Genomic DNA, 27989 nt, shown 5'->3' on the forward strand with positions numbered 1-27989 from the left:
ACGTTACAATCGCAAACTTCATCCTCTTTTGTTGGGATTGTCGGTGAGAGACCAACACAATGTAGCACGTCAAAAAATGTTGTTAAAAAGTTTGACCTTTTTTAACAAATAAAAATCTGAAACTACGATGCAATACGTTGTAGAGCCACTTTTCACTTAAATTACAGTTGGTGGTCTTTAAGAATATTTCTCTAATTTTGCACATGTAGAGACTGACATTTTTTCTCTTCATCCTATTCAAAACTGCTCAGTGCATAGCGATTTTCAAGTGTTGTCCCTTGTTCTGCCTTTGATTGTCTAAAAAAAATATATATTATTCTATGTAAACCAGGGGTTTTGAAACCCAGGTATCAAGGCCTGTTGCTCTGCAACTTTTAGATGCATTGCTGCTCCAACAGATCTGTATCAAATAGCTGAATTAACCAACCGTTTTCAGATTGCAGTATCTAAAAAAAAATTATATTGTAGACAATTATGTTTACCAACAAATTATTTTGTAGGAAAACATATTTTAATCCTCATCACTTATGCCCCACTCAGTCTTATAAAATGCCAATACAATTAAAATTTGTGGTTGCACTGTGACATAATATGACCAGACTGGCCTGCTAAACACTGTTGAAATTCCCCATATTTGATTTGCGATCAACCCCCAGGCTGTGCTCTCTCCACCACGTCGCTCTAAAGGTTAGAGTTCAAGGGTTGCGTTCCTGTGTGTAAAGAGCCCTGCCCTTTTCATCCCCAATCAGAAGCTAATTCCCCCCCCCCCTTCTTCTAGTGCCAGCATGAAGAGATGCTCCACAAAGGTCATAGACATGGATTTCCTTTGGTTTGACTCTATGAAAAGGTCAGCTGAGGGCACCATGAAATGGCAGCGAGGCCTTCACGCTACCCTCTTAGGACCACCGTCCTTACATCACCCTGAAATGGCATGGACTGATCTCCCCCAGGACCCTCCCCACAGGTTTGGGCTGCTGTGACCCCATCTGGTCTCCCAGAGGAACTTTGGTGTCCCTCATCAGCACATGAACAAAGAACAACACAACTAGCATAACTTATAAAGTAAAACTTGTTTTTTAAATATGTTGTTCATGCCCATTTGATCAAGCTCTTCTCAAAGTGCGTTATTAGAAGCCAGTTTTTAAATGCAAGATGCAAAGACTTTTTAAAAATGTCTTAAATTCAGCCATTTATCAAATGTTACAACAAATAACAAAAGGGTATTGTGCGTTTTGTAATTGCTTTACATTTTGTTGTTCATGTTTTATGCCTCGGACAGGTAAGTGTGCATGCATCGCTGTATGGATTGTGGTGAATTTTTTGGCCTGTCCGGTGTGCAACCCGCCTCTTCCCCAATGACCGCTGGAGAGAGACAACAGCTCCCCCCTGTGGCTGGATGGATGTTTTTTTTTTTTTTTTTTTTAATTACTTGTGAATTTTATGGTGAAAATAGTTTTTAAAGTAACAATGGAATAAGGAAAAGCTCTGTATATTCTAGAGAAATGCTGTTTTAATCACATCTATGTATATCCAGGTTCATTGTTGAAGCTGGGTATACAACACATTTCCCATTATGACAACGTGGAAAAACTTTCCGGATGGATTGTTAATCCAGCTTCACTGTTCACTGTTCGTTGTTAGAAACTCATGAATGACTGAATTTATTTGTTAAATGCCTAAAATTGAGAAAAGGTGTGTTCTTTTTGCCACGACTGCTTTGTTTATTGCTCTTTTAAACTGATTACAAGAATTTGTGTTTCAGCACAGAACAGAGTGAATATATTTCTAACTACAGCAAAGACAGTAATGCGCATTGTTTTTAATGCCCAGTAGGTTTTTTTTTTTTAGGTTTCTAACGTCACCTTTTCAGCATTGTAAACCTGCTGAAAGAACTATTGTACTGAATGCAAATGGTACATTTACAAAACAGAATTTCACTGAAGAACAGAGTTTAAAAAAAAATGTATGCGAAACAAAACAAAAAATCAAGCAGGTATTTTTGCACATGGACGGTGCAAGATTAGCTGTAAGCAGATCTAAGTTTTAGGGGGACTTGGTGAGAATGTCTTCCCATTAGAAGGAGTTCAGTAAAGTCATATCTTGTTTCAGCCAAATATGACTTTACTAATCCCTGACAGATGGAAACAAGTGAGATAATGATGACCTGTGCTCGCATCTAACTTCCTGTTTGACGTCGTTGACATGACTAATCACCATGTGACTGTGGTGCTGGTTAGCAACGTTGCCTTCCAGTAAGAAGTTTCTGGGTTTAAATCCTGAAGCTGCATGTTCTTCCTGTCCATTATGGGTTCTCACTGGGAGCATTAAATAAAGTAAATACATGAAATGAGCAGGTTGAAGAAGCAGTTTTTGCTTCAGTAGTTCTTTAAATCCAGCGGTGGAGATGTTTCAGGTGGCTACAGATTTTCTTTCTGCTCCCACCCTTTAAATACTCTAGCTGAAAAAAAACCCAATCAGCTTTTCAGTCAGTTATTTACATATAAATCTGATGCTGTCCTCTTAATTATCAGAAGTTATACCATGTTTCCCACCACCTTTCGGAAATATAAACCATAAGAACATTATCTCAACGTATACCTTCAATAGCCTGCAGCTCTAAGTTCACCTTTGACGAATAGGTTTGAAAATCGAGTTGAATTCTGGTTTAATACATTTAAATGGAAAGGTTCTCAACAAAATGGAAAATTGTCATTGATTTTGTGTAAAATAATTTGATCTGTTCTAGATTGCTTACATTTTCTCAATAAAGATGTGTGTGTGTGTTTTTTTTTTTTTACATGCCAGCTGTTAAAAACAGACAAGAAACAACGAGTTTAACAAGATTTGATTTATTAACTATGATACAGGTCACATAAGGCCTTGCTGTATACACCATTCCCACTGAGACAAATTACCATACTCAGCAAATAAAGACAGTTGTGTTTTTTTTTTTTTTGCGTGACGTCATCTTTTCACTTTACAGTACTTCATTTATATATATTTTTTAAATCACTCTCACCATCAACTTCCCTCAGCTCCCATTTATTTATTTTTTTATCATTATTATTTTATATCATCATCATCATCATCACCACCACCACTTAAACAGTGAGAGTGTTGAAGCCCTCTTCCTTTCTCTTGGGAAGAAATCATGCATTATACTGGGCTGGTCTCTGTTGCTCACAACGAAGTTGCAAAAAAATAAAAATAAAATAAGGCAAAAAATAATTTGTGTTTTTTTTTTATTATCTTTAAATCTTAAAATTAAAACATGAAAAGAAAAAGAAAGTGTTTCTATGAACCCCCTGACTAAAGGGCAAAATGTTAGATCCCCCACCCCCATTACCCTACCGAGAACAATTTGAATATAGTGTTGCTTGTTTCTGGATTTAACTTAGACATATGTCACAATTGTTGCAATATAAACAAAATAATAATAATAATAATAATAATAATGCAGCCACAATAAATTTCATCACTGAACCAAAGTTTGCAACTCTTCATTAAATTGTCACTTTGCTTCCCCCTTTTCTTTCCCCCTTCCACAGTCTTTGGCTGCCCTCACAGTCAGTTCAGTATTAACAGGTTGATGTACAAAGGGAACAACACCGGCCGGCGTTCTCACACAAGTACCAGTGGTCACCCCCTCTTCCCCCCATCCCTCCGTCTCCCAGATAAAGATCCCATTCACCCCCCCACCATGTCCGCTCACCCCGTTCGGTCTTCTTCTGTGGATCAGTGCGTGTAATCGGGACGAGCTGACAGGGTTACGCGGCGGTGGGTGCAAAATGACCAAAAGCAGAACCGCCTCCCTTCCAGTTTACGTTCGGGCGGATCTCGTGTCGCACGCCCGCACACGCGCAAAGTGAACGAATAAGCCGATCAAATCTCCTTCACTGTTCACTCACTGGTTGAGCTAGAAATATGTTGTAGTCGTTTTGTCTGGCTCACGGGACCAAAAAACCCCCCCAAAAAACCCCTACACACACACACACACTCGCAGGGACACCCTAAACCTTCTTCAATCGGATCTCAGCGATTCTCCTCCATCTGCATCGGCCGGTTTCCACAGTGACGTTGGGCTCGGCCTGAGGAATCCAGTGATGCTCCACAGATGAATGGACTGTCTGTTCTCTCTTTGCTGTCTGTTTCTGACAGGGGATGCAGAGGCACACAGAGAGGTTGAGCTCCTGGTGTAGTGGTTATAGTTCATTTCTTGCCCACCAAGAGCGCCAGATAAGATATTTAATTCCAGAGACTTAAGCTGTGTCCACTGCTGAGGCCCGGGGAAGTGGCTAACAATTATTTTCAACCATAAAATACCTTCAAGCTCTGATTTTTTATCTCGCCTTGTGTCTGCCTTTTTGCTAAAATGCGATGTTTGAAAGAGAACAGGGCTCCTTTGTCAAGGTTTGAGCTCGTAGCAAAGGAGGAAACTGAAACGTAACAGAATTTTTGCAGCTACACATTCAGATTTCATACAATCTCTAATTTATTTGCGTTTGAGTTAAAGTCGTCTATGTTTAAGTCTACAGTAGAACATCGATTTTCACGCAATTGAAGCTGATTTCACAGGATTTTTGACAACTGCACCAGATGCTACAGAAACCACAGCAAAAGGAAGGTGCTACGCCCATGCTCATGTGGCAGTGATACCCGAGTTCTCCTCTAGATGTCAGTGTTGTGTTCCCAGAGAGAAAAGTGGACAAAACAACAAAAACAGTCACTTCATGGCAGACCCTGGATTGAAACTGTGCCTCAGAAAAGTGCTTCTCTTTTTTTCTTTTCTTTTGACTAAGGTCATCGCTATGAAAAATTGCAGCAACAGAGGCTCGGTTGTAAAAACCACCGCAGCGTGAAAAGAAACATGACAGGTAATGGTCCAACTCTGGAATTATTTCCACTAAGCGTTGAGCAGAGGGAAATTCAGGTTAAGAAACCGAATAAAAAGGCAAAGCTGCGGGTACTTTGGGATTTGGACCAATCAGAAAATCTCACATAGAGCTGAACTTTAGATCATATAAAGAAGTCCTGGAAACAGGGAGGAGCTTTTTTTCAGAGAATTCAAAGGTCGCTACAGCACCTATAATCCTCACCAGCAGATCCAGTTGGTTGGGACTTTTTTTCTTTCTTTTTTTTTAAAACTCTGCCTGGCATATTCTTATGATTAAACCCAATTTTACCTCTCTTTCAAGGTGTGTGTGTGTGTGAGAGCGGCTGACAGATAGGAATTTTTCAGCCTCTTTGGTCTGAACTTTCTGCCGGGTGAGCTTTAGCACGTGTTTCCTTGTGCGAGTCCTCTGCACAACAGTGGAATAAACCAACACATGTTCAGTCCTCCGGCTTGAGGCAGCCGCAGCCTCTGGGGGTGCTTCGTTACAGCAGGTGGGCTCGTGTGTGTTCCCGGGTGCTCCCGGATTGAGGATTTTACCGTCGTTTGCGTGCATGCGTTTGTGGAGCGAGCCCCGCCAGAGTCCCTTGAACAGCTTTTCCTCGCTCCCTGATAGTGTGTAGGCTAGCTTAAAAAGGCAGTGAGGGTGGAACTAGTGAAGTGAGACAGGGAGACAAAGGGGATAAAGTGTCAAAGAGAGAGAAAAGTTCATTCAGTCAGTTCAGAGGCTCTTCATTTGTTTCGTCTTCTGAAACCAGCGGAGGCTAAAAACGCCTCTGACTTCCCCCCACCCCCCCAAACATGTCTGTTCCTCCCTGTACATACTGCATCTCGCTCGTACTCTCCCAACTTCGACTTCCATCTTAGATTACATCTCCCAATCCTTCAAACTGTGACCAGTTTTACTCTGAATTCTTCACGCTCTGTCCGTCTTCGTCTGCCATCTCTTTTGACTTCCTTCCTGTTTCCCCGTCCCCTCGATGCCTGGGTTCACAGCGTGTGTTGCTCAGCCGGGGGGTGATGCGGGTGCAGTGAGGGCGGCAGCAGGGCCGGGATCGTGGACTGGGGAGTGGGCGGCGGGGAATGGGATGGGGACCTGTGTTGATGGTGGTGGTGCTGGTGGAGGGGAGGGCCGTAGTGAGGAATGACGGGAGGCGTGGCGGGGAGGACGTAGGCAGCGGGGGACGGAGCCGACAAGGACGAGGAGGAGTAGCCTCCGGCCATGCAGGAGTAGGCCGAGGTCCCGCTGCCCCCGGACAGCGTGGAGGTGGGGGAGCCGGTCAGGCCGTTCGACAGGGGTTGATTGTAGAAGAAGAACGCGCACTGGTGGATGAAGCTCTCGATGATTGTCTGGTAGGTGCGGGTGGCGGTGAGAGCGTCCATGGTGGTGAAGTCGGGTCTCATCAGCGTGGGCCAGAAGCAGATGGACAGGTTCTCACTCGTCATCAGGTTAGACTTGCTGTTCTGACTCACCCTGGGAAATGGACACACATATCATTAAATTAAAAAAAATTTAAAAAAATGAAGACGGAATGAAGCGTGACCAAATCGGCCTGAAACGTATGAAGATTTTCTCAAGAATAAAGACGATCTGGAACTGCAGCGTTCGAAATCTAGAAAAAACAAGAGACGATTCTTTGACAATTCAGCTTCATAACGAATAACAATACTCAATTACATTAAAAAAAAATAAAAAAATGACGTAATTCAAGATGGAGTAAGCAGGAAATGGTTTGTTTACGGCTACAAACTTGAAGTTCGATTAAAAAAAACAATGCCAATGTCCAGAGCCGGAGTTAAATTAAACAGAATAAGCTAGGAGTCCACGTGTGGAGCTCACCTGAGTCGTTACAACGTTAGCTTAAACACACACAAAAGATAATTAGCACAATAAGCGCATTAAGTACAGAATTGCTTCTAAATCTGGTGTTTATTGCACATTTTTCTTTAGGTTTTCCATTTCTCCCTCATCTGTTTTATGAAAAAAGACAATTTAAAGGTGGCCTGCTGGCTCACTGGGGCTTTAATAGAAACCTTTAGCCAGTTTAGAAAAAAGAGATTTCTTCATTAATATTTATAAATGATTTATTTCACACCAGTTTCCACTGAGATAAACTGTGACATCAAAATGACAGTAAGAATTGAAAAGAATAAAAGATTCTTACATTTTCGAGCTACTAATATAATAACAGAAGATGCGGTTTTCTTTCAAAATGTATCTTATTTCCCCCACATCACACCAGCCCATGTTCAGGGGCCTATCTTTGTCACAATATTATGGAAAATAACATCTTGTTGGCTATGAGAAGCAATGTTTGTACAGATAGAGCTGAAGCTGACCTCAATAGAGAGAGCCTTTTGGTGTGGAGAGTGGCTACACCCATAATTACTCAAATTACGCAGCAATAACATCATGATATCAGTGTCATAACTTGGTCGTAAACTGACAACTGTGCAGATTACAATGTTTGTAGGTCAAATAGTTCACACAAAAATGCTAGTTTCAGGTCTTCATACATCTGAATATTGCCGAATGAATAAAAGCCCTTACGGTAAAGACCGCATCGCTTCTCTGGGAAATTTGCGTTGAGTTTTAGGAATACTTGTACTTAAATGAATACGCAGAAACAGTGCCGATGTGCAGAACACACAGCCTAAGTGAAAAACGACAAAACAAAAAACAACAGCTGTCTAATACAATCAGTGCGGCTGCTGCAGTGACATCACCTGCAGGTCACCTGACTGGGTGACCAGCTGTGGAGTCAGCACAGCTGCCAGAGGCCATCTCTGCCCCTGCCCATCACTCACTTGTTCAAATGGCCGATGACATATTTGAAGACCTCGTAATTCTCCCGGGGAAAACGTCGCAGGACATCCTTCATCGTCTGGAAGCGCTGCTCCCTGTCGTTGATCTCTGAATAATCGGCACAGGGAGACGAGAGGTTAGGGGAAGGAGCGCGAGCGGCTGAGAGAAAAGATTCGAGGAAGGTGTCCGGGGATTTGGAGAGATGAACAGGGAGGGAAAGACATTCACAAGCAGTAGGCTTCGGCGTTCGTATTATCTGCACATTTTTATCCTGCAGTAAGAAACTTTTGTAAAAAGAAGGATGTTTTTTTTTTTTTACAGAATTGTTAAAACTGCAATTATTTCCTGACAGTATGGGATGACAGATAATCTGAAAGAACTGGGCTCCTCTGCTTTCGTCTCAAACAACCAATCAGAGCCAAGAGGAGGGTCTCACCGCTGTCAATTATACTTGTGTATGTGCCTCTCTGCTACACTATAGCTAGTTCCCAATACAGTCTACCAGGAATGCTCATAATACTTAGCATGGCCACTGACGATGACAGTTTTTCTGGAACGGTTAATTGTTTCTCCGCCACTAGCACATTTAGAAGCGTGTACATGAGCAGGACTGACAGCACTAAGCCCCTCCTGCTGGCTCTGATTGGCTGTTTCTCACCGGGAGCGATGCATTTCTGTAGATGTGAAGAGGAGCATTGGAAAGAACTCAATCTTATTCACAGGTTATCTGTCTCATATTAGTTTTAGCAAAAATGTAACACAGTTTGTAAAAGCTGCATACTTCGGCTTTAAGGGGTGTCAGAGTAAAGGGGACCGTGTACAGATGATAAGAACATTTCGTCTATCACTGAAAAATACAGATGAAACCGAAGTTTAGTTACAATGCAAAAAAAAAAAAAAAAACATTAATGGAGGATAAAATGTGTTCCTCAAGGTTCTGCGATTGAAAGAGACCTCAAACTACAAATGGAAGAAAAGGAAAAAAAAAGAATCAAGACAAAAGACCACACACACTGCAGAGCAGAAACGGCCTACATCCACCCAGTACAGTCTTCTGCAGATTACAGCAAATGACACACAAGCTCTCTCCCTCTCTCTCTCTCACACACACACACACGCACACACACGCACACACACACACACACACACACACACAGGGTGTGCTCGGCCTGACGACGAGCGGGAATGAGTCAGAGAAAACGACGTCACCGGCTCACACGGTCCCCATCCTGCATGTGAAGGCGAGCGAGCGAGGCAGAGCCAGCAGATGTTCCTCTCCGGCGTCGGCCGGCGTGATTTACAGGCAGAGAATCGGAGTTTGTATTCCCACAATGAGGTCAGCGCAGATCAAAAACAGATTTAAAGCGGGATCAATTTACAGAGCTACGGTCCCCCCTCCTGCTGCAGGTCCATCACCAGAGATTAAAACGCAACTTCCTCCAGCTCATTCAAAGCAATGTCACTGAGACGAGATCCGACAAAACCCAACTCCGGGTCCCGGATGCCTTCGCTCCGCCCCTTTTTGTTGGCGTCGTTTCAAATAAACTCTGGTCCTGGGCTTTGTGAGACCTTGTTTGTGATGTTTCTGCTGCAGACTGAAGGCTTTGCTTCCTCCTCCTCCTCCTCCTCCTCACCTGCTCTGTGTCGGCAGGAGGTTTATCAAGTCTCTGTCACGGCTGAAGGGTCTCGGTGGGAAACACGCGCGCGCCTGTCGAGCTCTGTGACTGACAGCAGCCGTGCAGCCCGCGGGTAAATCTCTCCGGCGCTACGCAAGGCCAAGCTGCGCTTTAAATCTCCACTCTGATAGATTACAGGGACACAAAGCGAAAATGCACCCTCGTTCATCTACCACACGACCGTTTTCTAATGACTTCATTCAGATCCCTCCGTCGCCACCGCGCCGTCCCTCTCAAGAGCTTTAAATATTCTCCCCTTCACCTCCTTCTCTCCTCCGCTTTCACAAGCGAGTGGTAAATCTAATTCTCCCCATGGATGGATTTGGATTGCAGGGTTTTTTTTTTTTTTTGCTCGTTAGTTTTGGAGAAATGTCACAATAAAGGGAAACGGATTTCGGACAAAAGTAAAAGACGAGTGCCGAATCTGGTTCTCCACACGGCCGCCCTTCCCTGTCTCCGAGCTTCGGGGACTTACTGAAGGCGTCGACCAGCTCCGTCTGCATGCTGTAGGGCACCAGAGGCTCGGGCAGCTCTGAGAAAAAGGCCTTCATGGCTCCCGCAACCGTGTTGATGCTCAAGTCTTTCTCCAGGTCCAGGTTGTGGTCTGTGGAAGGCAAACGGCACAGACAGAAAGTTAGAGTTCTGGGCAAAAGTGTAGAAAAACTCATTCTGCGAGGAAATGTCACAGTATGTTGTGTTTTTTTTTCTTTTTTTTAAGTTCAACTAACAGACGGAGAATTTCAGAGCTACAAGAAATTGAGACTGTAGCTGTGTATGCATAGTTTTAAGCCTTTGTGGGTTAGGGAAGCCTAAATTGGAATTCAAAACTTGTGTATTTAAAAAAAAAACAACAACTAATAAAATAAATAATAACCGTTTGTTGTATGACTTAACCCTTTCATACGGTGGCCGACAGGTGCAAATGCGCAGCAAAAGAGAAAACATGCAAACAAAAGAAAAGACACCCCCCGAATCAAATGCAGCAAACAAAAAAGAAAACACCCCCGAATTAGAAAACACCCCCGAATCAAATGCAGCAAACAAAAAAGAAAACACCCCCGAATTAGAAAACACCCCCGAATTAAATGCAGCAAACAAAAAAGAAAACACCCCCGAATTAGAAAACACCCCCGAATTAGAAAACACCCCCGAATTAGAAAACACCCCCGAATTAGAAAACACCCCCGAATTAAATGCAGCAAACAAAAAAGAAAACACCCCCGAATTAGAAAACACCCCCGAATTAAATGCAGCAAACAAAAAAGAAAACACCCCCGAATTAGAAAACACCCCCGAATTAAATGCAGCAAACAAAAAAGAAAACACCCCCGAATTAGAAAACACCCCCGAATTAGAAAACACCCCCGAATTAGAAAACACCCCCGAATTAAATGCAGCAAACAAAAAAGAAAATACCCCCAAAACACCCCCGAATGAAATGCAGCAAACAAAAAAGAAGACACCCCCGAATGAAATGCAGCAAACAAAAAGTGTTGAAAACGGAAGTGCTCCAGACCACTATGGGGAGTCTAACAAAAAATAGCTGTGTCCGAATTCAGGCTCTGCATCCTTTCAAGGGCCCTGAGAAACTGATCCTTCGAAGCATAGACATAATAAAAGAGTACACCCTCCCCCCCACGATTGGCTGCTCCGGCGCAAATACACTTTGCTTTGCTCAACCAAAACAGCAGAAGATGCCTTCAGCACTGCGGAATATTGTTGATCGGATCGACGGACTACTGACGTGAGGGCTCGACAGACTTTTCGCAAGTAAGATGGACATATTACTGTGTATTTTTGTGATTAGAATATTACTATACTGTATTTATGTCCACTGGCGAAATACCAGCTAATGCTAGCTATAGTGCTTGGTGTTCAGCCCCCGCTCTGACAGCTAACCGAGATTCCGTAAATCTTAAAATGTTTCAGTCGTTCTCCAACATTTAGATTATCTGATACAAGAGCATACTATAGAAATGAAACAATATTATAAAAATCATAACATTCACCAGCAAAGTTTACACAGATGACAATGGCTATTATTTAATTATTTAACTCAGTCAACGTAAGATAACTCGAAAATGTCCCGTTTTTGTTTTGAAGGTTTCCTACGACGTGAGGAAGAAGGGAGAGACAGATTCACTGCACAGCACGGATGAATCTCGTATCGGATTTTGGATCCAATCTCAGCTGCTGAATCACTCTTAAACCAGAACTCGTAGGCTGGAAAACATTATATATATATATATATATATATATATATATATATATATATATATATATATATATATATATATATATATATATGTGTGTGTGTGTGTGTGTGCGTGCATAATCATGCATAGCCTAATGTATATTATTCAGTATTAATGATTATTTATGTTTGTATACTTATATAAGTATGTATTGATAAGACGAGAGCGGTTCATTAGGCGTCTGTCCTTTTATTATGTCTATGTGAGAAACGGCCCGATCTACAGAAGACGGGTCCTTCGAAGGCCACGAATATGGACGACCAGAAGAGAGAAGCTGTAGCCTCCGGCTAGCTGCCTAGCCTCCATCTCGGCGTTATGTTGCTTAGCAACCGTGACAACGTGAAGCACAGAGCAACGAAGTAAAAAAAACGGACTCAGTTGTTTTTTACTCTTTATTTCTGTATTATTCTTCACCTTTTGTAATAAAGGTTGTTCCATAGTAAAAAGAAAATCTGTCTGATTCTAAAATGTTTAATGTATACAAGGGATATTATTCATTTTCAAATACTCTCCAGATCTCAGGTAGTAAGACATTACAGTTAAATAAACTATGTTTGAAGGCTTAACTTTAATCAGTCAAACCCATTTGCTCAGGAATAAATTAAATACTTTAATATCTACATGGAGCGCCCGGCCAGCTGACAGCTTGCGAGTGAAGCTGGCTGTTAATGCAGCGGGAGAAGACATCTCCGAAAACGTCGGAGCAATATTGGAAGTAGGTGATTTATTAATGAACCGAGCAGATATTTCAGATCTATACATCTACATTCTCGCCTAAAAACATTGTAAAAAATAAATTTGTGTAATTTTAAGTGTAATACAGCAAAAATTATTTTGTCGCCATTGCTGCTTTTCTGAACACCCGCTTTAAAGGATGCAGAGCCTGAATTCGGACACAGCTATTTTTTGTTAGACTCCCCATAGTGGTCTGGAGCACTTCCGTTTTCAACACTTTTTGTTTGCTGCATTTCATTCGGGGGTGTTTTCTAATTCGGGGGTGTTTTCTTTTTTGTTTGCTGCATTTAATTCGGGGGTGTTTTCTAATTCGGGGGTGTTTTCTTTTTTGTTTGCTGCATTTAATTCGGGGGTGTTTTCTAATTCGGGGGTGTTTTCTAATTCGGGGGTGTTTTCTAATTCGGGGGTGTTTTCTTTTTTGTTTGCTGCATTTGATTCGGGGGTGTTTTCTAATTCGGGGGTGTTTTCTTTTTTGTTTGCTGCATTTAATTCGGGGGTGTTTTCTAATTCGGGGGTGTTTTCTAATTCGGGGGTGTTTTCTTTTTTGTTTGCTGCATTTGATTCGGGGGTGTTTTCTAATTCGGGGGTGTTTTCTTTTTTGTTTGCTGCATTTAATTCGGGGGTGTTTTCTAATTCGGGGGTGTTTTCTAATTCGGGGGTGTTTTCTTTTTTGTTTGCTGCATTTAATTCGGGGGTGTTTTCTAATTCGGGGGTGTTTTCTAATTCGGGGGTGTTTTCTTTTTTGTTTGCTGCATTTAATTCGGGGGTGTTTTCTAATTCGGGGGTGTTTTCTTTTTTGTTTGCTGCATTTCATTCGGGGGTGTTTTCTAATTCGGGGGTGTTTTCTTTTTTGTTTGCTGCATTTGATTCGGGGGTGTGTCTTTTCTTTTGTTTGCATGTTTTCTCTTTTGGTGCGCATTTGCACCTGTCGGCCACCGTACTTTCAGCCATGTATTATGATCCTTTGTGTCAGGATTTTTTTTTCCAAATTTTTTTTTTTTGATTTTCTTAAGGCATAAAAAAGGTAGGAAATTTTTTTTAAAATTATTTTTATTTTTAGGTGATCAATTGTAATTTTCTCCAAATACAAAGTTGTTATTTGAAAAATACATCCGTAGTATTGTTCTTTAGGGGTTACCTGATGTCACAATATATATATTTTTTTACCTGCAAGAGTCGTCTACAGTAGAAGGAGGGACCGGGTCAGTCAGCGTGCTTTTTTTGTCTGTCGGCCATATTGGATTTCACAAAAATAATTTCTTGCATTTGCAGCTGATGGTCAGTAGTTGATGTGTATTTTATGATGCATTAGTGTCCATTTCAGTGGTCTGTGTGCATTTATAACATAAAAATTCACAAGAAGGTCAAGAAAATGGCTTTTAGACAGCTGTCCACTGTAGTGAACACTGTGCATGAAGGGGTTAAATCACTATAGCATCAGCGTGGAAAGGCTCACAGTTTGCTACATGTCAACTACAACTGTTACCAAATTTCTGTAATGAGTAATGCACTTACATCCAGGTGTAGTTAACTTGAATTTAAATTATTTCTAAGATAAACCTGATGTTATGATGATTTTTTTTAATTAAAAGAAAGAAGTTTAGTTTAAATACATTTTTGGGAATATTAAAGCAAAGAGCAAAGTAACCGAGCAGAACCAGAGGAGTAGGAGTAGTTCGATTATCCGTTATTTAACAACGCAAGTCAGCATCCATTTAAAGAAGAGCTGCATTTTCAAACTTAGTGTCTTCTGCAACTACTTCCACCTGCGGAAAGTTTGAAACACCTTCGGGGAGCCGATGAAGGGCCGTCTTCAGCGCAGCTCTGCACCGCCCGCGCTGAAGGTTTCACCTTTAATTGACTCGCTCCATTGGGCGAAAGATTTCGAATGATTCAGTGCAGGTTTTCAACTCTGGTTACCTGAGTTGAATTTAACCCCAGCCAAGCGAGGACACACACACACATCCACACCCACACACACAGATACAGACGCAAAGGCCATCTTGGTCTGCTATCCATCACGACAGCAACATGCTTCATTAACCAAACCAATCTGGAGGCAATTAAATGCCCTCAGCAGACAGACACGCATTCAGAGCGCTTGTACACGTGCGATGATGCACACCGGAGCAGGTAGACGATTAATGAGGGGCAGCTCTGCAGTCTGAGAGGAACTGAAGGCCAATTAATACACCCTGCTCAGTGAAGGGAGAAGCAGGGCTCTTTCAGAGCAGGGCTGTCCGAAGTCGGTCCTCGAGTCCCGGTTTCCCCGCATGTTTTAGTTCCCTCCCCAGTTCAACACACCTGGATCAAATGATGGCTCGTTAGCGGCCTCTGCAGAACATCGACATGCCGAGGAGGTAGAAACTACCACCAGGGAGGGAACTAAAACATGTGGGCCACCGGGCAGACTTTAATGGACCCGTTTCAGAAAGCCGGCACACATGCATCTTTGTCGCATCTTGTTTGCGCTTTAAAGCGCGGCGGCGGGCTCCGAGAGGGAAGTGCCCACCTTGCTCAAACTGCCGCTGCATGCCCTCGATCTCCGCCTTGTTGCCGCTGACCCTGTAGATTCCCTCTGTGCTCAGACCTGGAGGCGACAGACAGAGAGAGAAACGCTTTCAGCTCAGGGTTCATTTGCAAAAATATTTTATGGCAGGTTGCCTCCAAAGGCTGGTGTGCAGCACACAGGCAGAGACTCTTTATTCCCATCACACTTCTAAAGCAATTTATTTTGACAAACCGCTGCAGGAAGGTTAAGGAATCGTTGGGGCAGGTCGATGAGTCACGATAACAAATTCTGATGGACAAAATAAGTGATATTATTGTTGATTTGAGACTACTTTCAAGAAACACATTGGTAAATGGCATAATAATGCAAGTTCACATGCTCAAAGACTAATAAACTTTAATTTTGTACACAACACGGCGCTGGAAAACATTTAAAATATCCAAAATAAAACCTCCCAACAGAAAAAATTATAAATAAAGAGGAAATAAATACTGCACACAACTGAAATCATAAATAAAATGAGTTATGAAGTCTCTAAACAAAACTGCCCTTTAAAAAATATTAATCATCTGAACGGAAATTATTTTCATTTATTACACGATTAATTGATTATTGAAACAGGCTCGGGGGCAGCGCGAAAAATCTAGACTGCTTTGGCGCCACAGCGACATAAAACGACTGAAGAACAGACTTGAATCCTGGTTTACAAAATGAGAAAATTAAATTAATTACCGAAGCCCAAGAAAATGCTAAAGTTTTTTTTTTATTTCACATGAATTGCCTTTAGTTTTTTTTTTGTGCCATCCTTACAGCGCCGTGTTCCCTAGCAATGAAGGACTAAGATTAGACTTTCTTTCTTTAAAACAATTTACCTGAGGTGGAAACGGGTCAAAAATGACGTGCTGGTTAAAACAAAAAGTAAAGTCACAAGTGTGGGATAAAAGTACCTGATCTAAAATACACGTTTAGCACTTTGAATGAAAGTTAACTTTTCCAACAGTGGCGGTGATGTGTGGGATGGTTTCAACAGCGCAGCGCAGACAATAAATTAGATATTAACCATAAACTGACGTTAAAGTAAGTAAAATAGCACAAGTTCATAATTACAAACACAAGAGGAGACAGAACTGAGAAAGCAAATAATTTAAACTAAATCTCAAAGTTGCTCTTTACAGCTACAAACAGCTTTTGCTTTCATAGACTCAAGAAATTAGCAACGTGATCTTTAAACAAAAAGGTTTAAGAGTTGTCAACACATTTATGTTAAAAAATACAGATAAGAGGTTTACATGTTTGCCTATTATAGTAGGTTATCAAGTAAAGTTGATTTAAATAATATATCTCAAGGATTAAAAGACTAAAATCTTTACGGGAGGCCACCTGGGTAGAGAGTTAGTCCATCAAGAGGCAACAAAGAGACGAAAAGGACAAATAACCATGCACACACACTGAGACTGTCCCCTTGCATTATTCACATTTTATGTTAACTCGATGACAAAGGCAACTTCAATGGTCTCAAAAATGTCTTCGAGTTAATTTGCATATAAAATCTACTTTAAAAAGTACAAAAGAATAAGCATTTTACAGAAATGAGAGTAAACGGTCCGTCTCAGCAAACAAACCTTGTAAGGTGATTTAAATGATCGTAAATGTGAGTTAAATTATTAGGTTTATTAACATTTGTCTTTTCCTTGGGCATCTTTCTGGAGCACCGAGGTCGTTGTAATCGTTTACAATTTGTTGTCACGTGTTGCTCACATCCAGAACAGCCGGCAGCCCGACAGACCTGAGCTACACGCAAAAATCAAGAATCCAATGTGATTCCCAGATAAAACAGATCAGATTTAAACTGTCTTGCACCCGTGATCTTAATTTTCACTCGCCAGACAAAGAAGCCACAGGTCACTAAAAAAAAACTAAAACGTGTTGCATAATTGATGATTATTTTCTCCCCAAATCGATAAAAACACAAGGAACCGAGTCAAAGCAGGACAGAAAGCAGAGACACGCTGATACCTCATCGCATCTTATCTCATCAATATTTTCCACCAAATTGCCAAAAAAAAAAAAAAAAAAAAAAAAGATGTGGTTTCAGTTCTCGGTTTTGAATTACACTCCCTCACTCACACTTTGGGGGCAACTCGGGGAGACGAGGGGCATCCCAAAGGGAGCGAGGCGAACAGGGCCGAGTCAGAAAGAGAAGATGAAATAATGGGAGAGGCAGGGAGGAAATGAGAAGGGCTCTCAGTCATCGATCTGAGCCGTCTGCCAATCAATTCCCCCACAAAAGCTCTGCAAGCCAGACGTGGGGAAAACAGGGATGGGAGGACAGATAGTGGGAAGGAGTCGTGTCGCAGAGGGAGATGGGATCAAAGCGGGAACGACGAGGAAGCGGAAGATTGCAGCGGTGGAAACGGTTAAGAGAACGAAAAATGGGTCAGGAGTTGTGGTCTTTGTCATTGTTTTAAACTTCTGACTGTCTGTGCAGATTCAAAGTTCATTCCCACCGACTTAGCGTGGAGTAAACACAACAAAAGCCCGACAACACTTCGCACGGCGGTGACTTTCAGAGCGTCTGCCAGCGCTCAAGTGAACAGAGAGAGAGACGCCCGAGGAGCTGCAGACTTTGACAAACGGCGACAAAAACTCTTCGGGGTTAGCGGCTGCGTTTCCGCAGCCTGACACGACACCAGCTGATCCCCACGTCGGTCCAGGCCTCGTTTCCACGGGGAGGAGCGTCGGGAGGAGGAGGGGTTCGGCAGCCCCGGAGGCCGATTTCATAGTTCGCCATGGAGACAGGCGGGCGCTGGGTGCTGCCCTTTTCGTCGCTATGGTGGTCCCCACCACCGGCAGATATGCCTGTGCCCGCTGCAGCACATTCATCACCTGGGGCGCCCGAGATGAGCAGAGCACCTGGAGACTAACCGCGCCACGGGGAAAGCTTGAGCTGAGAGGAGATAACAGCAGTCACAATGGATTGATTTTATATGTCTGCTTTTCTGCAAACTCAGAATGCTTTGACAAAAAAAAAAACTAAAAACAAAATACCACATCCACTCCAATTATTCTCAAGGACAAAAGGAAAGTAGCTATGAGGAACAAAAAAAAAAATAAAAAAATAGGAGACAGATGAGACAAAGATCTGCACCCGTGATCTTTGTCTCATCAAAGATCAAAAAAAGAAGGATAAAAAATGTGTTTCAAAGAGTTATTATTAAAACCAACCAAACCCTAAATTATGGACGTGAACATCAATTAGAGATCTCCAAATTATTTGGAAATACGGCTGCAACTAACAATTCTGCCGATTAATCCGACAAAAAAAAAAATAAACTGGCACATTCTGCAGGCTTTTCATGTAACCACTTAAGTGTTCAAATATAACATTGGAAGTGCATTAAAAGATGAAAGTAAACAAATAACTGAATTCCTTACATAACTAAGAGAATAAACATTTTGTAGCCTAAAAGGTGATAATGTGAAACACATTTAACAGTTTCGTAATTCCTCTGTCAGCAAATGGCATTTTTGAGTTAATCATTACTAAATTAGTTGACAGTTATTTCAATAATCGACGCATTACGATTAATCTCTTTAATTGTTTCAACTCCAGTTAGAATATAATCCAACAGTTGATTAAATTTAAACAAACAAAAATATCCCTTACGTAACAGAAATCCATTACATTCAGAGAGATATGTTTCAAGTGTTTATTTCTGCTCATGTGTTTAATGCAAAAATGTTCTGCTATGGCCGTAATAAAGGCCCACACAATCCAAAATTCAACTTAATTTTTTACTTTAATTTATTTCAAACATACAAACCACATAGATAAAGTATTTGGGGTGGGGGATGGATGTACAAATAATGTTTTATTATTAACCTTTATTTCACCAGGAAAATCCCAGAGAGATTAAGAATCTCTCTTATATGGAAATCCTAAGACTGGCAAAAAAAAAGAAAAAAGAAATAAATTAAGCAAAGCAATAAAGCCACATATGCAACAATACAACCCGATCTTTGTTGATTTATTTTCAATTTCCAGAAAGGAGTGGGAAGTAACGCGCACCTATTTAATCACATCCCTTCTTCAAAAGTCAACATTTATAACAGTTGAATAACATTAAGTGTAAAATTTGATCAGGGAAGGTAAGCTACAAAAGGTCACTGCTGAAATAAGCCGGCTCCTTACAGAATGCATGAATATTAATGGAAAGCTGAGTGGAAGAAAAAAATCTTCCGAGGGATAACTGCAGCCTTTATCTGATTATAAAACCAAAGAGTTTCATATGAGCTGAGGACAAAAAGGGACCGGACTGTCGGCCCGTAGTCCAAGTCAAGTTAAAGCATTTTGTAATTTTCATTAGGAAATCAACGTCCCAGGAGTCTAGAGGATAAGTAGAGAATAGACAGAGGTCCTGTAGGAGCTGAAGGAGACGGCTCACTGTCCTAAGTCAGAGATGTTCCCAGAAGTTTTGAAGCACCTCATGTTTTCATTTTCTCGCCAGACTTGGCTCCTGCTCTCACTGGCAAATGCAGATTTTGGATTAATTCTTTGTTTCCTCATGATGTTGGTAACATTTCTGAGAGACTCTGATCTATTACGACGGGCGCTTTGCTCGATATCCTGCGACTTTACTATTCCTGTGTGAAATCTAAAATTTCCCAAACAATTCCTGGAACTCAGTCAGCCACTTGTATCAGGAATTCTGGCTTTCTGCGCCAGTAAAAAACAAACAAAACAATAAATTAGTGTTGAACGCAGCTAAAAATATTTGAAGACGGCGGAAGGATGTTCTGATAGAGCCATCAAGAAACCATGACTTAGCCAAACAGCACATGTAGCCAGAAACATGTTGCTGATATGGAAATAATGAGTTTTTTGCTTTCCCCCACATATTTCTACAAAAGGCATGTTTATGGTGTTAAAATACATCCAATTACAAAACGGAGAAACTCAGACGACGTCAGCAAAACACTGAAATGTGAAAATAATGCATGTCTTGTACTTCACAGACGAATAAAAGTAAAGATGTTTTCAAAGTTTCTTATAAATAATTTTGCAATTACTAAAAAAAAAAAGAAAAATACATCCAATTAACTCAGATATTGTGCGCCAACCTAAAATAAGCTCACAAACCTATTAGATCATCATGTGGGTTTCATCAAGTTGTTTAAATGCATAATAATCACAGCTTATTAACAAACAAATTTGAAGAAAGTGTAAAATAAATACAGCTAATTATTCTGGCATTTAGTAAATAAGAATGATAGTCACAGCTGATCTAAAATAGAAAGTGTTTAGTCTCACAATGTCAGGCAGGAAAGGCAAAAAGGTTTTGATAATGCACTCATTTTTACTTGATTACATCTGACCTTAACGACGCCTGACCCGAATGATTTAACTGTAAACCTTAACGGTCAGTAAAAACCGGTGCAGCTCCTTCCAGATAAATAAACCTGAACGAGCTAAACAAACTCGGAAACAGCTGAGCACAAACATCCGCCCCGTTCCTGATCTTGTTAAACGGACAGAGGGAGCTGTGGGGGAGAACGTTACCTGGAAGGTCCCTGAGAGAGAGAGAGAGAGAGACACAGACAGACAGACAGACACACGCACGCGCACGCACGCACACACACACACACACACACACATCCTGACACAAGCAAACTCAGCATGTTGGTGAAAGAAAGGAGAAGCAGCAGCGAAGAGGAAGTAAGCAGATAAAGCTGGAGTCGAAGGGCAAACAAAGGAGCAGAGGAAGAAATAAAAAGAGCATTTTGAGAAGGAATGAAAGAAACCAAGTATGACAGGTGTAAGTATTCAGTAAGGAGAGGAAGAAGAAAAAAAATAGACACACCTGGGAGCTGAAAGAGGAGAGGATTAGGAGGAATACTAAAGGTAAAAAGGTGAAGATAAAAGGCAGCGAATACCTGAGAGTGAGCTGCAGACGCGGCTCCGTGAGCGTACAGCGGAGCATGTAAATACCTATTCAACTAGTTTTTCTCCTTTATCCTGCAGTGACTGCTGTGACTGCTTCAGTTAACATCTGAGCAGGGAGAGGCAAAATCAAACACGATGCCTTGTTATCCGGGGCTATGCCCCTATACGCTCCAGCATGCAGGAAAGGAGGCGGCTGCTTTGTGAGACGTTTAATCCACAAACGCACGGACTTTTAATCGGGCCAGAGATTAAACTGTGAAAGCACCGGAATGTCCGTCAGCAATAGGAGCATCATTTTCACTCAGACGGCAAAATTAAACGCAACTAAAGGTGATAAAAGCACATGTATCAGGCGCGTCGCTTAGGGTGTGTGCAGATGGCGGGAAATTAATTTGCAACTAATGGGAGGGTGGAGCGGGGGTGGTGGTGGGGGTGGGAGCATCTGAAATCGTGATCCAGAGAAGAACCGAGAGATCAGCATCACAGCTCAGCCTCTGGTTTAGGTTAACAGCTGGTGGCAGAGTAAGCTGGCACAGCCGGGGCAGCGTAGCATCGGAGCCGCCTGGCAGAGAGCCTGGCATCTGGGCAGCAGGGTGGAAAAGCTACAAGAGGCTGTCTGTGCACATCTGTGCTCCGAGAGAGGAGAGAGGAAAAAAAAACAAAACATAAAAAACTGGATGTATAGATTGTTGCTGACACCAGACTAATGACCTGTAACCTAAACACTGAAACACAACATTAACCTGAACATATTGGTCTTTCAGGTCTGACGTTATTTGCTGAATCCATTTGGTTGGCTTAAAAATCGCTGTGATGGGGGAAACGTGGCTCGAGGGTGCTTTATGTGCTTTGAAGGGCAACGTAATTGCATTCAAGGAAAATAAAGTAAGGCGACGATCCGTCCCGACCGGGTTCTTTTCTGTTCGGCTCCACGATTGATACTTTTTTGCTTTTTTGAAAAAAACAAAAAAAAAAAACAAAAAACAAAAACGACGGAAAATGAAAAGAAAATATTCGCAATCTGTGTCGTGCAAAATTATTCACACCCTGTCCGTTTATGTGACACAAACCAGCGCGACGGTCAAGCTGGGGGTCAATTATACTTGTTCAAATTTTTTTTTAAAGCAAAAATCTGAGAAGGTGCGGCATGCATTTATGTTTGGTTCAGCTTCCTCTGATATTTTTACATACAGTCCATTACAGGAAGTTGAAAAGAAGAGCCTACTACGTGCGTGTAACAATCTGTGAATGAACCCGCTGGTTCTGCAAGGGCCTCAGAGATTTTAGAGAAGTGAGCAAACAGCAGGTAAACAAACCCGAACTGTTTAAACTATCACCCGAAAGGTGAGACGGGACCACAGCTCAACGTGCTGCGAGGTGGAAAACTAACACTGCACATCACCCCTGAGCACAACGTCCCCACTGTTAGCTGCAGAAAGGATGTCCAGTCAAAGCCCGGACCGAAATACAAGTGAGGACGTGTGATAGGACTATGTGACGTCCGACTGAATCTGAGCCGATTTGCAAAAAAAATAAATGTAAAACTCACATGCTCCACAGGACTTGAAGCTGTAATTGCATTATTTTATCCATTATTAGATCATTTGCAAAAAAAAAAAAAAAAAAACATTTCAAGACAATTCATCCTATTCTGAACAAATCACGATGGTGCCGAATTCTGCGTCGGATCATCGCATCCGATCCAAATAAAACCCTTTAGGGGTAATTACAGACTTTTGTACAGATGCGTAACAAGAGACACTGAAAGAAAATGTCCGACTGTGTGACGCATCAAAGTCGGGTCAAGCAGATTCTTACCTGTGGCCTCTATGAAGCGGATGCATTTGTCAATGAAGACGGGGATCGGTCGCTCCAGAGTGACCACGGCAGCCAGCGGCATGCCGAAGTAGTTGCTCTCAACAGGTTTGGAGTTGGAGTGCCGGGGCTTGGACCGAGTTTGTTTCTGCCAAAAAGAGAGAGAGAAAAAAAACAACAACAAATAACACAGCTTGCTTGGTGAAATCAGACAGAAAATACAACATTATGTGACACTAACTGTGATTGGGACAACTGGCTAAGGCAAATTGTAGACTTGTTTTTTTTTTTTTTTTTTTTTTTTTAAATCTACCATGTAGCACAAAGGCCACGACCTTTATCTTTTTTTTTGGAAAGTTACTGCATATTCATGCTTATTGTACAAAAAGGCCAAGCGTGCATGTACACACCCCTCTCTCTCACACATACCTCCTGAAGGCTAAGCCGATAAGAAAATCACACATTCCTATCTGAAGCCCTGACGTTTCCCTCAGTCAGATACACATCGCTGTTATCGCTCTTCATCCTTCTCCTTTTGCCGTTTTGAATTCCTCCCTCCGCTGCGTTGCAGCTCTCGTACAATCAAACTCTTATTCAGCGGTTAATTACTTTTCGGCCTCCTTTATTTTCCTGTTAAGAGCCCTCTTACGCGCTCCCGCAACACTTTCTGCCTGTTCCCGCAAACAGCCGAGGGCAACAGCAGTAATTGTGCAGAGCTTTAATGGCGATCAGTGGGAATATTTTCAAGGCCGCCCCTCCCAGCCCCCCTCACACACAACCCCTGAGGCCTGGATCTGCAGTAACTCTGTCAGCAGCCCCGGAGGCACTGCCCTGGCAGGCTGTGGGGGCGATGGGGGGGTGAAGCAGAGGTGCATGGTTGGCTGGACACACAGATTGCGGGTGCAGTGCAGCACTACGACTAGACGGACAGACAGCAGGAAAAGAGCTGGAGTAGAGCTCATTAGAGAGAAGAAGCACCAATGTGCCCTCTGCTCCAGATACCGGCCTCACTTCACTCCGCCGAACATTTTTGATCACATTTATGGACACATTTACTCTCACAGCAGTGCTCAAGCAGAGGGAGAAGTCATTACAGCTTGTATTCCCACAACCGGCAGGACCGAAAACCAACACAAGTGAAATTAGTTTTTTTTTGTGTAAAAATCTTTTTTTTTTTACATTTGGAGACGACTTGCACACTTAATCCTAAAGGGACAACTCAGGATTTTAAAAAGCGATCTCTACAGTTTGTCTCACCGGCTCGTTGAAAACGTAACGCGTTCGTATCAGAGTTTCTATGTGAAACTCATTTTCGTTTTGGGCCATGTCGAGATTATGAAGGTCCTCAAAAGGGGGGCCGCTTGTGGCAGAATGCATTTATAAAACCAGTAAACAAACCATTAAAATATGAATAAATAGCTGTCTCTGCACTCAATGAGAGCTTCTGAAAGTCGAACAGCTTTTCGTACTGATGTAATTTGGCAGCAAACAGATGAAAACTGCTGTGATTTTCTTGATAAAACATTATTTAAGCATACAGCTATTACCTTGAAGGTTCTCTTAATGTGTTTATTTTGAGTCTAGAGGGCCAATTAGAAAGTAATGGAGGGCCGGATTTGGCCCTCGGGCCTCGAGTTTGACAGATTTTGAATTTAGCCATAATTTGTTTAAAGTTTAATTCTGTTGATTAAATGATTTATTCAAGTTAATGGTTGTTTAGTCATAAACGGATTAAGTTACTTAAACAACAACCATGAGTATTCCTTCCTCTATTCTAGATTTTAATCTTTCTATTATTTCATGACTGAAAATAACTGAGGGAGGAAAAAAAAGACGACTGTTTTTCACTGGAGCTGAAGCATCTGTGTGGACGTCTATCCGTTTCAAGCGGGGCAGTGCGCTTTAAACAACTTGGCAGTAGGATGTCGTGAATAAGCTCCTGAGGGAAGGTTAGAAATGGCCTTAAACATGCTCCGTAATCTTGTGGAAAACCTTCCCAATAGAGCTCAAGCTGCGATAGCCGCCGAGGATTGTGTGACATTTTATTAAGCCCTTCGGATTAAGAGCGGGATGTCACTCAAGTTCTTATGTGTGTGAAGGATGACAAGCCAATACGTTTGCCACTGTAGTCTAAGAATTTTTTTATTTTTTTTTAAAAAGGTAGGCTGAAGGCAGATTTAAAATTTCTTAGCTCTCCTTTACCGTCGCCACATCAGGTCACCAGATTACTAACATCTAGCCCTAAGAATGTCTTTGCATGTCATTCGCAACCTGCCATCTGTCCTTCCAACCGGTCCGATCTGTCCAAACACTCCTGATATCTGCATTCACATTCTGCAGTCAAATGTAAACGCGGAGCTAATGTGTTAAAGAAGTAAAGAGTGTATATATTTACACAGGAGAAGAAGAAGAAAAGAAAAGGTCGTAATAACTAGACTGCAGGAGTTGCAGAGATGTGCCGGGTTCAGTTTGGCAGCATCTAATTTATTTCACTTCCATCACAGTAACTGTGCTGCCGTCTCATTTTAGCAGACCGTCTCTGTAACCCACACGCTTCTTCTTCTCTCTTACTCTTGCTGGGCTTGTCTTCTCCCCCTGCAGTTTTGCCTTCTGGCCACTCCTTTCTGCTGCTAACTGAGACGGGATACGTCTCCAGCTCTAAGAAGACAAAGCAGCCCTCGAACACAACCAAAACGAAACAAATCACATCCTTATAGAGACATCACGGGGAGAGCTTGCGCACACGCACACCGTAGGACACCAAAACACGACTCGCTTCTGGAGTTGACATGAATTTGTTTCCCCGTTTCTGCAATATCTTGAACTCTTTTTTTCTTATTTTTCTTTTTTGTTGTTGCTTGAATGAAGACACCAGATGAACTAGGTGTCTGAAGAATTTCAAACATTCCTCTCGCTGCCTGAGGAGATTTCAACAAAAAGCTGCAGGAGAGAAAGAGAGAGAGAGAGAGAGAGAGGAAATGTTTCCTGTGTCTCAGTGAGGGAGGGAGATCAGGGTGGACAGACTTGGTCAATGACTGAAGTAAAAGGTTTTTTTTTTTTTTTAAATGAGCTCAAACTCCTATTTGTTTTAACTCGTCCTGAGTCAGAGTGGTAGACAGTAACCTAAAGCTCCACCCAGGAAAGTGTTTATGCTGCAGCACATGAACCTAAATCTTTATCTTGAGAATAACTGTCAAAAATAATAATAAAAAAAAACCATCTAGCTTTAGTTTAACTGGAACAAAAATGGGGACAGGACTTTTTACACAAGCCTGCACAAACTGCTGCAGCACGTCTTCCTGAATATGAAAAATGAACTCGATAAAATGTAATCTGAAAGGGATTTCGAGCTGCAGCAGACTGTAAATGGCCCATTACTTGAGAGACAGCTGCTTATAAAATAGGTGAAGAAATTTAATCCTTTGTTGTAACCATAATAAATCCATAATAGCTTGTAATGTGGCCATCAAGTTCCCAGACCAGCTGCATGCCACAAATCAGAGGCACTTAAAAGAATAACAAGAATGACACAGACCCGCACTCCACTGGCTGCGGCTTTCTCGGGGATTTCTCTGTGCATGTTGGATGTTTTCTAACGTCCAACGTGACAATTTGCATCAGACGCAGATTGCAAGCCCAGATGTCTTCTCGTGACTGAGTTGTTCGTACTTTTTCCTGACAGACATATGGCCTCGAGCGCTGCAGAATGTAGTCCGGGCCGCTGAATAATGCGAGACGACAACCTCCGTGCAGGTACATCCCAGCTGAGTGCCTAAAAACATTCATCATCCGCCTCCTTCTCCACCCTCCTGACAGCCATGGCAATTATCACAGATATACAAGCGCAACATGCACAGCTGCAACTCCTGCTTCAGCTGGCACTTCAGCGACGCACCACGTGCGCGAATGAGCAGCATACCAGGGCCGATCAGCCTGGTGTAAGAGGTCAAAAGTATCAAGGGTGGGAAGGGAACAGGACGCGGTGTGACAGGGAGACACCCGTCTTTAAAAATAAAAGAAAAAAAATAAGCTGTGAAGACAAGCGAAGCAAAAAGGAGGCGTGAAATGAACAGACAATCAGAATGATGAGAACGTGAGAAGCAGAATGTATGAATCAGCGAGATGCAAAGACAAACAAACAGAGCAGCAAATAATGAAAGGAAGGAAGTAAAAAAGCCAAACTGTCGCCGGGACGAATCATGAGTCTTTAAAGAAAGCTGACAGGCTTTGGCATAGACTACACTGCGGTGACAACAAAAAGTGAACAGTAAGCAGCGATGCCTCAGCTAAGAAAATAGCACTGGTGTCCATCACAGCCTTTTATTTGATGGCAACTTTGTGAAAAAAAAGTAACTGTGGAATTTAGCAAATTATGCAACAGAGAGCGCCATTATATTCTGGTCCTATTAAGATGAAACTAACTTTATTTGTCAGTGGCAACCCAAGTAATCCATGCCTAGAAATGTAATAAAATAAGTCCAGAAATTACGTGTGATAAAGTGGAATGATATAGGAAATGGGGACTGAACAAGTGAAGAAAATAACCTGCGAAAAGCACAGAAAGCCAAGAAAATAAGTGGAATCTGGCAATGTTTAGGAAGCAATCCTGTGCAAAAAATAATATCAGTGGGTTTAGTCACTTATTACCAACGTACTGCAAAAGAATCAACTTATAAAGCTTATAATCAACATTCAACTGGCAACGGAGAAATAATACAAAGCTACTAGAATAGCAAACTGGACTTGAACATAAATGAAAATCTATGGAAACCTCTGAAGATCAAAGAGCATGGATGAAACCCCAGGAATGAATCTGTGTGGTGTTTAAAGTCACACCTGAGCAATGCATGCTTTTCTGTCTGAAAGAGAAATTTAGAAGCTCTTACTTTGATAAGATACTTCAACTTTAGTGAATGTGTTCAAAGTAATTACACATCATTTCACACAGCTTTATTTAAGGACTTATTTGAGCTGATTTATTTGTGTGTGAACTATTTGGGTTGTTACCCATATCTAGAGTGAGATTCATGCCAAGAGGCACATTGGGAAAATAAATAGTGAAAATATTAACATTACTTTTCCCACTAGAAAGGTTTTAATTTTGGGAATTTAAAAAAAAAAAAAAAAAAAGCCTTCCATGCTGAGATTTTATTCTCACTTTTCATGTGATTTCATGATTATTATTATTTTTTTTATCATGGAGAAGAGCTGACCGTAAGCATTGGTGCACAAACCAAACCAAATGGGGCTCTGTTCCCAATCGTTAAGACATTTTGGATTCTGGTATGAAGCCGTATTCTGTCAGATTTCTTTCCCACTGATGATCTGGCTAGTTTAGGGGACTCCCACTGAGTG

At 41.8% G+C, this 27989-nt stretch overlaps 1 protein-coding gene across 1 annotated transcript in view; it reads right to left on the reverse strand.

Annotated features, from left to right (window-relative positions):
* Nucleotides 1-2833: 2833 nt before the first annotated feature.
* The window catches only part of arhgap35a (Rho GTPase activating protein 35a), a 75679-nt gene continuing 50523 nt past the window's right edge, over nt 2834-27989 (reverse strand). The window contains exons 3-7 of the mRNA XM_015013879.2: nt 22638-22782; nt 14876-14953; nt 9849-9977; nt 7700-7805; nt 2834-6365 (exon numbers count right to left, since the gene is read on the reverse strand). Of these exons, the coding sequence (XP_014869365.2) occupies nt 5882-6365; nt 7700-7805; nt 9849-9977; nt 14876-14953; nt 22638-22782 (942 nt within the window). The 3' untranslated portion in view covers nt 2834-5881. The remainder of the gene's footprint in view (nt 6366-7699; nt 7806-9848; nt 9978-14875; nt 14954-22637; nt 22783-27989) is intronic.

The sequence above is a fragment of the Poecilia mexicana genome, unplaced genomic scaffold (genome assembly GCF_051168715.1).
Source record: "Poecilia mexicana isolate PSO_F unplaced genomic scaffold, ASM5116871v1 scaffold_13, whole genome shotgun sequence".
Lineage (NCBI taxonomy): Eukaryota > Metazoa > Chordata > Actinopteri > Cyprinodontiformes > Poeciliidae > Poecilia > Poecilia mexicana.